We start from the raw sequence: 13,838 nt of genomic DNA, 5'->3' as shown, positions 1-13,838 counted from the left end.
TTTGTGATTATCGCTGCAGCTTCTTCAAGCACCTCTCCTGTTTCCATAGCAACACCTCTTGGCAATGCCAGGGGTGGCAGACAGTATCAAAACAAGGGACATTCCATAAATAAAGGCTACTTATCCCTAGCTGTCTACCTCCGGTAGATGTCCCTTGCTTTCCAAATGATTCTAGCATTATTTACATGTGCCTTCTTTGTGTCATTATTTTACAGTTATTTCCATTTCTTACGTGTATTCCTTATGAGCTCTTTAAAGATGGGTCCCCATCTAGTGATCTTCTCTCCTCAGTGTCTAACATAATACATATAATAGGCTTACTTTTTATTGAAGAAGGGAACAAAAGATTGAGACTTTTTTCTTTTTTTCCTGGAGAATGTCTCATTTTCAGCATAGTTCAAAGGTAGTTTCCCTGATCCATGAGCCATTCTTCTGCACATGCCTGCAGGTGTTGACCTTAACCAGCTTACTTACAAACGCTAAAGGATGGGTCGACAGCCTTTGGCCATTGAAGGGATAGTCACATTTGAAATATTGTACTCCCATCTGGGAGATCTGGGAATAATATTAATAATGGCCATTTAGTGAGTCCCTCTTATGAACTGAGTCCTCTGTCAGGACTCTCTCGGGTACAGAAGACAAAATCCCAGTTCAAGCGGGCTTAGGTCAAAAGGGGGACTATTTGAAAGGTACTCGTGTCTTGTTTTGAAGAAGTTGGAGTCAGACCATGGAAGAGTATTGTCTCAGATGAGCTTATCAAACAATTGAAGCCGGGATTGGAATAATGCTCAGAATTTTTCTCTTTGTCTGTCTCTCTGCATGTGTTGGCTTCATCATCCCTATGTGGAGACCAGCCTCCTTCCCTTATGGGGAAACCTTACTGCTCTCTAACTTAGCTTCTCATGTTGGGGCTCCCACCAGAGAGAGGTGAACACTCTTTGCCAATTTATTCTGGAAAATCACAAGAAAACTGTTGGGCTCAGCATGGACCAGGCCTGCTTCTGAGACAGCAGACTCCATAAGAACACGATGAGAGGAAGATTCCCAGAAGGAAGGAACTGGGTAGACAGTTCCAAAGGTGTTCACAAATAAGCCCTGTTTCCCTTCCTGACAAATTGTCTTTGTGGGCGGAGCTTCTGTTCTAGAAATGGTGAGCTTGTGCCTCCTAGAAGTAAAGCAGCTTGGTAGAGATCACACAGTAAGTGGCAAGGCCAACACTCAAATCTCAGTCTACTTGTTCAGAAACCCTGCTCTTTACTAATATGATGCACTGCTTTTCCAAACAATAGGAAAGGAACTGGCAGACACATGTAAAGTTGGGCCACAGAAATGATAGCAGAATAGTGGGAAAAAATAACTTTCTTCCCAGGAACCCTGAGTATTAGCACTGTATTTTTTCAAGGAACATGAAGCCATACCACTTTTTCTGAAAATGATTAACCTTTTCCTCCTTCCTGCAGTGGTGACAAATGGGATCTTGGTTTCAGATCTCTTAGAGGCTGTGTGGACTCACAGGATAAAAGCGATACAGTTCTCTGATAGAGCAAACTACAAAATTACATGCCTCTAAGAGCCAAAGGGGATATTAATTTCTCAAGACATTTCCATTGGCTCAGATCTCCTCTGTCTACACAGGTGGCAAATGACAGTTCTGGAAAAAAAAAATTTTTTTAAAGATGAAAGCAAAAAGCAGTAGAGTCTGCAGCGCCAGGTTCCATGCTGCTTGTCTTCTGTGCACATGACCTAACATGGCTTTGGTATGGTCTGTTTGGGGTCTACTTTGGGAGGCAAGGAAAATGAAGAATAACGGTTACGGTTAATGATGCACAAAAATACAGAGATAGCCTAATTGGTTCTGCTCCACCTTCTAAGCCAGCTCAGTGGGAGGCTTTGTCTCTCCCAGCGGTAGAATTAGAGTTTCTAACGAGGACCACTGTAGTAACTGCCTTTTAGTAACACCCTCGAATTCGGGCGGCAGCCACGCTCCTGTGCTCGGTTTAGAAATTCCAGTAAGGGGAGATTGAAAGCAGACATTTTTGGGTGATTACTTCTGTTTTTAATCCACATACAGCCTGGAATGGGAAAGTAGCCACATTTTCTTTTAAAGAGTTTCTAGGGACAGCTCAAGAATCTATCTTTCAACACATTTTCTGATTAGCCAGGTAGTAAAAGTATTTTAGCGTTGCTTGAAAATAAAATCTAAACCTTTTATAAGTCCTTAATGATCCTTCTGAATGACAAAACACTCCTCTTCCCATGTCATTGATTATTAGAGATTAGATAGCAAACATCAGGGTGTGTGTTGAGAATGGACGCACTTAATGGAATGAGCTTCAGAAGAACCCTGTTGACTTCTGGAAAAGGAGTTGTATTAAGTTTCCTCAACTTCGTACATTGTTATAACGAGAAGTATTCCAGTCTGAAAAATAAATCTGGCAAACAGTTTATCTTTCTCTAAGACTGTGAAATGGAGGATTGTGGCGATCTTACTTGTTTGCTGGAAGAAAAACGTGGTACCTTCAGCAAAGACAGTTCTGGTAGGATGCCAGATCGAAAGGAGCTTCGACAGGAAACTGTCTGAGAAGGGATCGTGCACGCTTCTTCAGACCTTACACCCCAGTATTGAACTTGGTCCTTTTAGCCTTTCTCAGCTGAATGTCATGTGTCTTAAGATATTTGGCTAGAAGATGGTTCTTCTAATGCCACGAGAGCATCACTGTGCATGACATGATCAGTAATATCACAGAATTCTGTGCAAGCTGTGCCTCAAAAAGCCAGTCCTTGCTGGTGGGCAGTTGCCTTTCAGGTAGTGCTTTTTTATACCATGACCTGACATTTTTTAGAAGACTCCAGAGGGTTTAGAATTTATTGAGCCCTTGCAGCATCAGGGGCATGAGACTCCATATTTGCCAGGTAGAGAACAGTTACAGAAAGCGTGGTACAGCGTTTTTGAACCACTGCTAGTTAGGGAAAGGCAGGGGTGTCAGCACCCCACATTCAGAGCAGTGGTCTCAGCATGGCTGCTCCTCTGGGAAGTGCCCCATGACAGTTTTAATGACTTGGCAAGTGCTTGGCAAGTTCCAGCTGTGCTCTGGCTTTGGTTAGATGCTGTAGGTGATGTGACCGTATATATGCTCAGTCCCCAGAGTCACTTTCCAGAAGAAGCTGTTAATAATTATCCTGAGACAGTAGTCAGAAACTGGGCCTGTCCTTCTGGCAGCCAGAATGGGTCATTGGCTGAACCTGTAGGGGATATAAGAATGCCAGTCGTGTCCTTGGTTTACACTCTAAAGGACATTTACAGCCTTATTTGAGAGCTAATACATTTTTTTTGAGAGAGAGTGTGCGTGGACGTGCACAGACGTGAATAGTGGTGGGGGAGGGGCAGAAGGAGACAAGGCCAAGCAGGCTCCACACTCAGCTCTACGCCGAGCCCGACTCAGGGCCTTAATCCCACGACTGTGAGATCATGACCTGAGCCAAAACCGAGAGTTGGACACCCAACTGCCTGAGCCACCCAGACGCCCCAAGAGCTAACATTTCTACACTAAATAATCTCAGAACTTTGTAAAAAAGTTTGTCTCTTCTCTTATTGTCCCATTACCATCTGCCCTCCCAGCCTCCCAAAGCAGCTTCTCCTCTTCTGTTGAATCATTCCCACACTTGGCAGGTTGCAAGCATTGCTCGTCTTCAAAATGTTCTCCCTTCACTCCCATCTGTTGCCCCATTTTTCTCACCTCTAGTAGCAAACACGTGTTGAAAAAATAATCTACACCAGGGGTCAGCAGCCTTTTCCTGCTAAGGGCCAGATAGTAAATATTTTGTGTGGCGGCCCCTGCTCTATACTCGCCTCCATTCATCACATCATCACAGTCCACTTCCATCCCCTTGACTCCACTGCAGCTGCTCTTGTCAAGGTCGTCAGCAACGTCCCTATAGTCAAAATCAGTGGTAATTCTCAATCCTAGTGTAGATAAATTTTTAAAGAATATTTATTTATTTGAGAGAGCGCGCGTGCGTGCACAAGCGGTAGGAGCAAGGGGAGAGGGACAGGCAGACTCGGTGCTGAGCTCTGAGTCCAAAGAGTAATCCTTGATTCTTTCCTTTCCCTCATTAGCCACATTCAGTCATCAGTGAGTCCCACAGGTGAGATCTTCCCAGAAATCCCAGTCACTCGGTTACTTCCTAGCACCGCTGGCAGTCTGCTCTAGACCTGCCCTGTTTCTCACCTAGACCAGCCCTTCCCAGCAGTCTCTTCTTTCATGCCTGCCTCTTACAGCTCCTGCCACACAGCAGCCAGGGTGGTCTTTTATGCATGTAAACCATTTGCCAGTCCCTCCTTTAAAACCCTTCAGTGGCTTCTCATTGCACTTCGAACAAAATCCCGTGATTTTACCAGGCCTTTGAGGTCCCCCAGGCTCCAGCACCTGCCTGCTTCTCCAATTTATTGGCACTTCCCACTTGATGACCCTGCCGTCTGCTGCCTTACTTTTGGTCCTTCCAAACACCGAGGTCTTCTTCTACATCAAGATCTTTTATTTGCTGTTCTCTCTACTTGGAATTTTCTTACTCCAGATCTGAAAATCCAGACTCTTCCTCATCCCGCAGGTCCCAATTCATATGTTCTTTCTTCTGTGACCACCATCTCCCTCACTCCCACTGCCCTCCTTAGTTCCCCCAACACACCTGTCTCTCTCTGAAATTTTCTCCTTTCTTTCTTCAGTTAGTTGTTTTTTTTCCAATATCTTCCCCCACATGCCACTTCTCGGAGTAAGTTCCTTAAGGACAGGGAGAAGGACCATGTCTGTCTCATCTGCTATTGGGTTTTCAGTGCTTAGAGGAATACCTGGTACATGGAAGATGCTCAGTAAGTATTTGTTGATGGGGCGCCTGGGGGGCTCAGTCAGTTAGTTAAGTGTCTGCCTTCGGCTCAGGTCTTGGTTCCGGAGTCCTGGGATCGAGTCCTGCATTGGGCTCCCTGCTTAGCGGGAAGCCTGCTTCTCCCTTTCTCTTTGCTGCTTCCCGTGTGTGCTCTCTCTCTGTCAAATAAATAAATAAAATCTTAAATAAATATTTGTTGAATGATAGAAGGAATGAATTAATGAAATGCTGACAGAGTATCAGTTCAGATAGAGGTTGTCTTCAGTCACAAGACGGTGAAGGTCTCTGTGGCTGAAAAGTGAGAATTTGTGGCAAGAGTATAGATTTGAAAAATAGCAGTTTTAATAGCATTTTAAAATTATTAATTTACTAATGTATTAATTTAAGTTATTAATTAAAATAGCATTTTTAAAGTACTCCCTACTCTTACTGCTATTATTTTAAAACATTCTGGCTTAAATTGTAGTTTGTGAAGTTGTGGCCTTCACGGTGAATATGTGGCCTCCCTTCCTTCTCTTTCTCTCCTACCAAATGAATGAACAAACAAACAAAAGCCAGTGCTGGCGATGGGCTCTCTGGGCTCCCACAACATTCTGTACATATCTTTATCATATCTCAATGTTTTTACTATTTATTATCCTATTTGCCTTATGAGAATATAAACTCCCTGAGAGCAGGAATTACATTTTTTATCCCTGCATCTCTAGTATTGTGTTTGTTGATTGAATAAAGTGGATATTAAAATTTGTTCTAGTTCCTGAGCAGCATGGCCAAAACACAATGATTTAGCAATTATTTCTGAAGGAAAAATTATGATCTAGTGTTTACAGATATCTGAGATAATCTAAAAATATAGTTTATTCAAAGATGATCATAGAAAAATGTCTTTCATAAATGGAGAGGAGAGGAATATATGGAAGGTCTGGGGTGGATGAAATTTTATATACATATATATAAAGTATATATATGAAAAATACATAATTATGTGTGTGTGTATATATGTGTATACACACACACACACACACACACACACACATATATGAGTGAGTAATTTACTACTCTAACTACAGTTTTATAAAATTTGATAGCATAGCAAGGTAAAACATTTTCCTGTCTCGTTGCCTAGGTTAATTAGCCTGTATTTTTTTCAGTATGGGAGGATTGCAAAACTGAATTATATTGCTTGAAAGAATGTCTGCAGTTGAAATGCTGGCACAGCCAGAACTACTGTGGTTAATGTATTTGTTACTTGACTTTCCTGAGAGCAAAGATGGAGTGTGTGTGTGTGTGTGTGTGTGTGTGTGTACCGTGATGGATTTTAAAATTCAACTTAATAAATGTATTGAGAGCCTACTGTAGTATTCTAGGCACTGCCTTCAGTGCCAGTAAGTCACAATGAATGAGATACATCCATCCCTGTTAGGAATGTCATGGTCCAACCAAAAGACACATTCCCCCCCAAAATTATTAAAAATGTTAAGTATGCATAAAGGATCAGAGACACCCAGATGATGAATGAATTGATTCCACTGTGTGCTGCATGCATCTTTACAGGCGAGGGCACTGGGAGGGAAGGGGAAGAAGTGGCATTTGAACTAGGCCATGGGATACAGCAGAGATTTGCACACTGTTGGTAGCTGTGTTGAACATTTTATTTTGAAACTTCCCTCCTTTGGTTGTAAATGGAGATTCGATATTTTTTATTCCTTTTTATCATTTTAATATTGGTAGGACTTGGTTTGTCATAATCTTAGGAAGTCTGAAGTTGGGTGATAATGGTAGTAAGCAGCGCTCAAAAGACTTGCTTATATGCTGGTTTTGAGGAGGTGAATTTTAGAAATGAGGAAGAGAATTCTTGGGATGGGGAGATGGAATGAGTAGACAAGGATTCACTCAGGGAGGGGCTTAGGGTAGGAAGCATCAGATAGTGGGCAGCCCCGTGGTCATAATGAGAAGGAAAGGCATGGTCAAGGGGACATTATATGTGCGTGTCTCTTTGTGTCTGTGCAGAGGTGCAGCATGCATTTGCTTGGGTTGTCCTGAGCCCTGGAAATAAACCTAATATTTGTGCGTTTTTTTATACCTGTTACGTCATTGAGTCTTCCCCAGAACCGTGGAAGTAAGTGCCCTTATCACCACTTTGCAGATGAGGAAACAGATGCCCAGAGAAGTTGCACACAGAGTGAGAGGGCAGAGGTGGGCCTCACACTGCTGCTTGCTGGCTGGAAAACACAGGATTTTCTCACACCACCGCAGCCGTTTCGGGGGTGCTGAGTCCTAGAATGAGAAGGGCAGGATGGCAGGAAACTGGGAGGAAAGATGACCAAGTGAGGCACCCTCTTGGGACAGAATGGGATTGAGAGAAGCTGCTCAGTGTGACCCATTTCCATTCCGTCTCGTCTTTCGATCATTTCCTACTTTGTAGGTAACATTTCCCAAGTTAGGAATTTGGGGCTCCAGGAGCAATGCCAACTCTTGTTTGAAGACCAGACCTTCTGGTGATTAAGATCTTATGTCCAGGTGGCAGAAATCACGAGTGTAAAACTCCTTTGCTCACAAACCTTTGTAATTACAAGTGAAGTGATCCAGCAGAGAGAACACGAGCCAGCCTGGCCTGCCCCAGGTGGGGGTATAAGCCGCTGCCAGAATAATGTCCCGTCAGGCTCAGCCACAGTGGGCTAAAGGAACGGCTTCTCAGAGGACCCTCTGGATATGCATGTTAGAAGCCGTAACACAGTCATGTGCGACAGCTCAGCGTGTGCATCTCCTGTTTGGGATTGAGCCACACACGGGGCGAGGAACTCCAGAAGCAACAAGGAGTCCTAGTATCAGAAGTGGACAGCCTGGGAAACCTACAAAGGAAAGGAAGGCATAAACCCTGCCTCCAGCCAGGAAGGAATTTGCAGAAGAAGCCACCCCGCGTTTGTTTTGGGGGGATTTTTTTTAAGTGCAAAGAGAAGATGTGTGAGTTTGTGGTCTAGAGGTAGCTTTTTCATTGGGTATAGCTGGACACAGGAGTCCAAATCATTCTGTCCAGGCTTCTGTCCTCCCTTCGATTCGGCTCTGTGGGGTGGCGCTGTCAGGGAGCCTGGCTGCTTCCCTATGCAGGCTGAGAGGGCCGCACACGGTTCTAGGCTTACACTGGCCTTATCGTTACATTCAGAGAGGGCTCGTGAGGCCTGGTTGGGACAGGCCACTCTTCAGTCCAACGTAAATAAAATATGTTTGATGAAATGCAATGTGAGTTGTGCTGGCTGCCGCATCTTTTCCAAGTACAAATGTTCTGCACGTGTGTGGCTTTAGCACCCTGACAACTCCGCGAACATTGCTTCCCCTACTCACAGACGTGACCATGGCTTAGCGTACTTTTAATATGTGGCATCTTTCTTCTCAGTTTTCCAGTAAGAAGCCTTTGGCTCACCATTAGTTTGTTTTTTAGTGGTTTTTTTTTTTTTTTTAAGATTTTATTTATTTATTTGACAGAGATCACAAGTAGGCAGAGAGGGAGGCAGGGAGAGAGGGGGAAGTAGGCCCTCCGCTGAGCAGAGAGCCCTTTGCAGGGCTCAATCCCAAGACCCTGGGATCATGACCTGAGCCAAAGGCAGAGGCTTTGATGCACTGATGAACCCACTCAGCCACCCAGGTGCTCCTCACCGTTAGTTTTAAGTGTCTCTAACTTCATGTCATAGGTTTCTAAACAGGGTACTAGAAACGTCTGTAAGGTTTGCCACAGTTCTGGAATCCCCAGGTATGGTTGATTTTGTTGGAAGTACAGTCTGCTGGAACTTGCAAGATTCAGAATTTCTCCCAACTTACAGCCACCTGTGTCTCTCTATAAGGTTTGATGGTTATTATGGACGTGTGCATGTACAAACAGATGCACAAAAAGGCACAAATATGCATGTCTTATTTATGTGTTGTTATCAATAATGTAATAATCCCTAAGGGACGAAACACTGCAATAAGACGAAATCAGAGAGGGAGACAAACCATAAGACTCTTCTGACTATAAGAAATAAACTAAGGGCTGCTGGAGGGGAGGGTGAGTAGGGAGATGGGGTAACTGGATGATGGGCATTAAGGAGGGCACGTGATGTAATGAGCCCTGGGTGTCATATGCAACTGATGAATCACTGATCTCTATATCTGAAACTAATAATACACTCTGTGTTAATTAATAGAATTTAATAAATAAAAAATTAATAAAATAAAACTAAATAAAATAAAATTTTTTTTAAAAACCTGTAGTAATCCCTGAGATGGATGGAGGGAGATCGTTTTTTAAATTAAAACTTTATGATTCAGGTTGGCAAGAATCCTGTGTATTTGCCTGTATCCGAATGCTAGAGTCTGTCTACCGCTTGGGCACAGTGAAATTGTCTACACGAGTATAGTGAATCCAGGGAGCTTTTTGGTAGTTTTCTTCTGAAACTAGACATGATTATGGGTTAATGACTGGTGCTATCTTGTGTTGCTTCATGTTTGTCATTCATTTCTCTTACTCTAGGCACTTGAAGAGGCTCAGAAAGCTATTCAGCAACTCTTCGGCAAAATCAAAGATATCAAAGACAAAGCAGAAAAATCAGAGCAAATGGTGAGTTTCGTTTTCTTCCAAACTTTCTTGCACTCGAAGAGAAAGTTCAGTTCTTGTCCAGTCATTCTGATTACTGGACTTTTTCTCCCACTCACTGCCAGCCACAGCACCCACATCTCTGAATCAAGGCCTGGGAATACCTTCCAGATCGATTCAAGAGGAGCTGCTAGACATACGGTGACTCACCCTCCCAGCTGCCCTGCAGTTGCAGCCCTATTTTTAAATGGGAAAAGTTTTCTTCTTCTCTCCCCAAAATAGTTTTCTAGTCATTTCAGGTTCCTTTCGCTGGCATTTTTATATGTTGTATATTTCTCAGTTGAGATACACGATTTGCAACATGGTGTAGCATGAAAACTGCTACTGGATCTGGGGGGGGGGGTGCGTCTCCTGCCACAATAAGTGCTTATGGTTTTGATTAAGTTCTCCCTTGACAAATTTGTGTTCCCTGGTGATGTACACAGGAGGCCTATCTGCTCATTGGGAATCCAGCCTCCCCCACTCCTGCTCCGTGAAGGGACACCATAAAATGTTAGCTCCTGCACTCGCATTCTGACCACGTAGTGTCGTATCTCTGAATTGTGTCTGAATTCCAGTTTCTTCAGCTGCAAAATACGATAACACCTGCCTTAAATGACTGTTGGAAAATTAAATGTATGAAGGGCACTGAGCATAGTACTAGGCTTGTGACTGAAGTCATTGCTAATGTCATTTCCCCCCCTCACTTCTTTTGGTTACAGAAATTCCCGAATCCTTACAGTCTTCTTGCCCTACATCCTCTTCTAATTTATTACTACAGGAACAGGACTGCTGTCACCTTTCTGTGTATCCTGCAGCTCTCTTTCAGTGGCCGTTTGGCAAGATAGGGAAGGATATGGAGTGGGAGGGGGACGGGCAGCTTGACAGAGTAGTGCAGCGCACAACCTCTGAAGGCAGGCTACCTGCGTTGGGATCTAGCCCCTCTACTTACAAACCGTGGCAAGTCATTGAACCCGTCTGTGCCTTGGTTTCATCACTGTAAAATGGAGGTAATAGTCCTGGGTACATTCCAGGATTGTGGAGATTAAATGAGATCACGTGTGACACCCACAGCCCCTGAGTGAGAATCGGTTGTTGCTGTTCTTACTGTCAGCTCTTCTGTTCCTCCTCCCAGGCAGGCAGTGTTACGGGCCTTAACTACCAAAGGAGGGGTCAGAGGAACAGAACCCTTTCATCAGAAGGAAAGTATGAATATTTGTGCTTTGTCGCAGAATTCAGTAGGCTTTGAGAGGCAGCTGTCTGTCATCTGAGAGGGATTCAGATTTGTGGTTCTTTCCCCAAGGATGTACTGCCTCAGCGCCATCCACTGTTCACTGAAGAGCGAGAGTTAGTAGATGTTTTATTTTCCAGCAGTTTGCTCTCCTGGCTCGTGCTTTGCTAGAGGGAGGAAGAGGAGGGACTGGAGAGAGAATGGATGTTCGTTGAGCTCCTTCAGGGTGCCAGCTACTGTCATAGATATCCTTTGATACAAGTAATTTAATTTAGCTTTCACAACAACTTAATCAACTAGGTTTTATTATCATTATTATTTTTATGATTACCCATTTTTTTTTAAAGATTTTATATATTGGGGCGCCTGGATGGCTTAGTTGGTTAAGCGTCTGCCTTGGGCTTAGGTCTGGATCCCAGGGCCCTGGCCCCCGAGGCAAATGCGTAACTGAATGAGACACCGAGGTGCCCCTGTGATTACCCATCTTACAGGTGAGGAAACAGACTCAGTGAGGCTAAGGAGCTTATTCTAGGACACAGAGTTGGTGAGTGGAAGAGCTGAGATTCAACCCTAGAGCTGCCTAACTCCAAAAGCTACCATAGCATGTTTTGTCCTTTTTTGGCTGCCCCTGGCTACAGTTCAGGCACATTAACTCCGGATATAATGATCCCTGTGACTTTGACCTGAGCATCCTTTGCATGAGCTCCGTTTGTTTAGGAAAGACAGGATATGTGATGGGGAGAGACAGAAGGTACTGGGAATGGAGAAACCAGTCACTTCTGGTGCAGAGCTCCAGGGAGGGCCTGAAGGATGAGTAGACAGGGACAGTTTTTGTGATGAGGTACAGAAAGAATATTGAGGATTTAGTGGCTGAATAATGATCTGGGAATGAGAAGAGTCACAGATGACTGTGATTCTTAATGCAATAGAGACTTCTGAGGAAGCTAAGAAGAGGTACAGGGATTTTTCTGTAGAAAAGTGGGTGATGAGTCAGTGTTGGAAGTGGGTTATCAGATCCTAGGACCAAACTCCAATACTGGTTCACTGTACCACTCCTGATCTTGTTTTTCCCTAAGCTCAGTTATTCCGTGAAGAAGTTCTCAGCCTATTCCCACACCCCTGCTCCTACCCCCAGGGAACAGAGGTAGAGATACTTTGATGGCCTGAGAGTAACAGGGAGAGGGGGCTTGATGGGGAAGTCCCTGTGAGAGAGACTTTTACTGCCATGATCCAGGTCAGCTTAGCAGGTTTGTGGGTATGGAACAAAGCTGTAAGGGTCATCATCTTTACTTTATGGGTTCACCCAGGGTGATCAAACTCTGAAAAATCGGATCATGTGAACCTAACTCCCCACGTTTTTCACTTTTAATGAGAGCTGGGTCTTTCCAGGGACTAGAATATTTGTGTCTAGTGTCCAGGGCACTCCCCTTCCTTCTAGGTATCAAAGAACCTGGGAAACCAAATTGCTTTTCAGGAAGTTTCTTGGTCAACATGAGCTCAGGCAGTTTAGTGGGACATTCTGCCTAGATGTTAGTAAAGTTGGAGAATTGTTCCCACTTTATTACCGAATGTGCTTTTCTAGTGACTGAAATATACTTGTTTTCCAGGTAGAGTTTATTTCTCTTGGATCTACTGGGTCAACAGTGTCTGAATTTTACTTCCCCAGTTACCTTCTTGCTCCTGAAGACTTCACAGTACATGTTAGGCATATGTTACATTATTTTAGTCTTCTTGAGATTTAAGATCAAGTCTTTTCTTTGCTGGGGATCGGGGAGTAAACCTTGGTTTCATGAATAAAGATCGTTTCAACAGAATTAGCTGCCTAATACTATCCATTCTGTATCGAACCTGGTAGCCCTCCTGTCAGAAGGCATACTTTCCTGACCTTGTTCCAGAGGAGACGTGCCAAACTTGGCTCCTGGACCCTGTAAGCTCCATACTAAATTGCCATTTGGATTGCTCCCTTTGGGGTGAAAAACAAAGTTCATTTAGTTCTTACAATTGAGGATTTTGTACCTCTGTATAAAAAGTCTTCTGAAGAAATGCCAGATGAGATTTAAATGGACTGATTGGAAGGTATTTCGATTTTAAATGATGAGAATATCTGTGTTTTCTCCAGGGGCTGACCTCAGGTTTTTTTGTTTTTTGTTTTTCCTTGCATCATTTGCCTTATTTTCTTGTGGAGCTGCTTGCAAATGGATTTCCATGTTTCTAAACCTTCTTCCTTTTTCTCCTGTGGTTTCTCACTCCGTAGGTTAAAGAAATCACCCGTGATATTAAACAGCTAGATCATGCCAAACGCCACCTGACCACGTCGATCACCACGCTGAACCATCTGCACATGTTAGCAGGTGGCGTGGATTCCCTCGAGTAAGCAGCGTCCACTTTTTCTTTGAGGAAATGAACGTGCCACGTAAAGAAAATGGCATCATAGGTATTTTACTCAGCCAGGGAAGGCTCACTCTCCTGCCCCGTTCCTGCAAATTGGTCTCAAGTGTTTAGTCACCATTTGGCTTTGTGCCCTCTGGTGTTTAAAACGTCACAAACACCTGAAAGTTTGAAGTGAGTTGCAAGTGAGTGTGGAAGGGACCCAGACAACATGTAGAGGATGATTCCAAGAATACGGCTTGTTTAAATGTGGTGGATCTCTACCATTAAGGCCGGCAGGGTCATTCAGGACCATACTCTGTCCCTATAGCCCCTGCCTTGGCAAGTTTTCCTACTTGTGTTGGGCTCAGTTGCAGTGCTGTTGGATGTTCTGTATAGAAACAAGGATTTAAAAAAGAAAGGAAGCAAGAAAGAGAGAGAAAGTGAGAGAGAGAGAAAAAGAAAGTCTTGATTTATCATTCATCCCATTTTTTTTTTCAACCCACTTTTTCAAAGACGGTTGCATCCTGTTTGGTTTATAGAGGAGCTGTAGGGAATGATGCCTGAGGACATTAGAAGTAGTATTCAAAGGAGGCACTGGTTATTTACCATAAGAGGCAATCCAAAGGCCTCTTTTACCAGCAAGATTCTTATGTGGCTGGGAATTTGCCCTGCCCCAGCTTCAGTAGTGTCTCATGTGCAGACAGAGAAAGAACATCTTCACAGAAATTTAGATGCAGAGTCTGAAGC

The 13,838-nt window shown here is 43.8% G+C and overlaps 1 protein-coding gene across 3 annotated transcripts in view; it reads left to right on the top strand.

Moving 5' to 3' along the window:
• VPS53 (VPS53 subunit of GARP complex) overlaps positions 1-13,838 on the top strand; it is a 133,056-nt gene that overhangs the window by 26,537 nt on the left and 92,681 nt on the right. For 2 of the 3 annotated variants that reach the window (XM_032849368.1, XM_032849370.1), the window contains 2 exons: positions 9,389-9,475; positions 12,976-13,091. In XM_032849368.1, coding sequence (XP_032705259.1) covers positions 9,389-9,475; positions 12,976-13,091 — 203 coding nt within the window. Of the gene's footprint in view, positions 1-7,177; positions 7,189-9,388; positions 9,476-12,975; positions 13,092-13,838 lie in introns of those variants that run through there. The other variant, XM_032849369.1, reaches the window with a different exon arrangement.

Source organism: Lontra canadensis, unplaced genomic scaffold, assembly GCF_010015895.1.
Source record: "Lontra canadensis isolate GAN:19392208 unplaced genomic scaffold, GSC_riverotter_1.0 scaffold225, whole genome shotgun sequence".
Lineage (NCBI taxonomy): Eukaryota > Metazoa > Chordata > Mammalia > Carnivora > Mustelidae > Lontra > Lontra canadensis.
The sequence above is the reverse complement of the archived record's forward strand: the minus strand, read 5'-3'. Positions and strand labels throughout refer to the sequence as shown.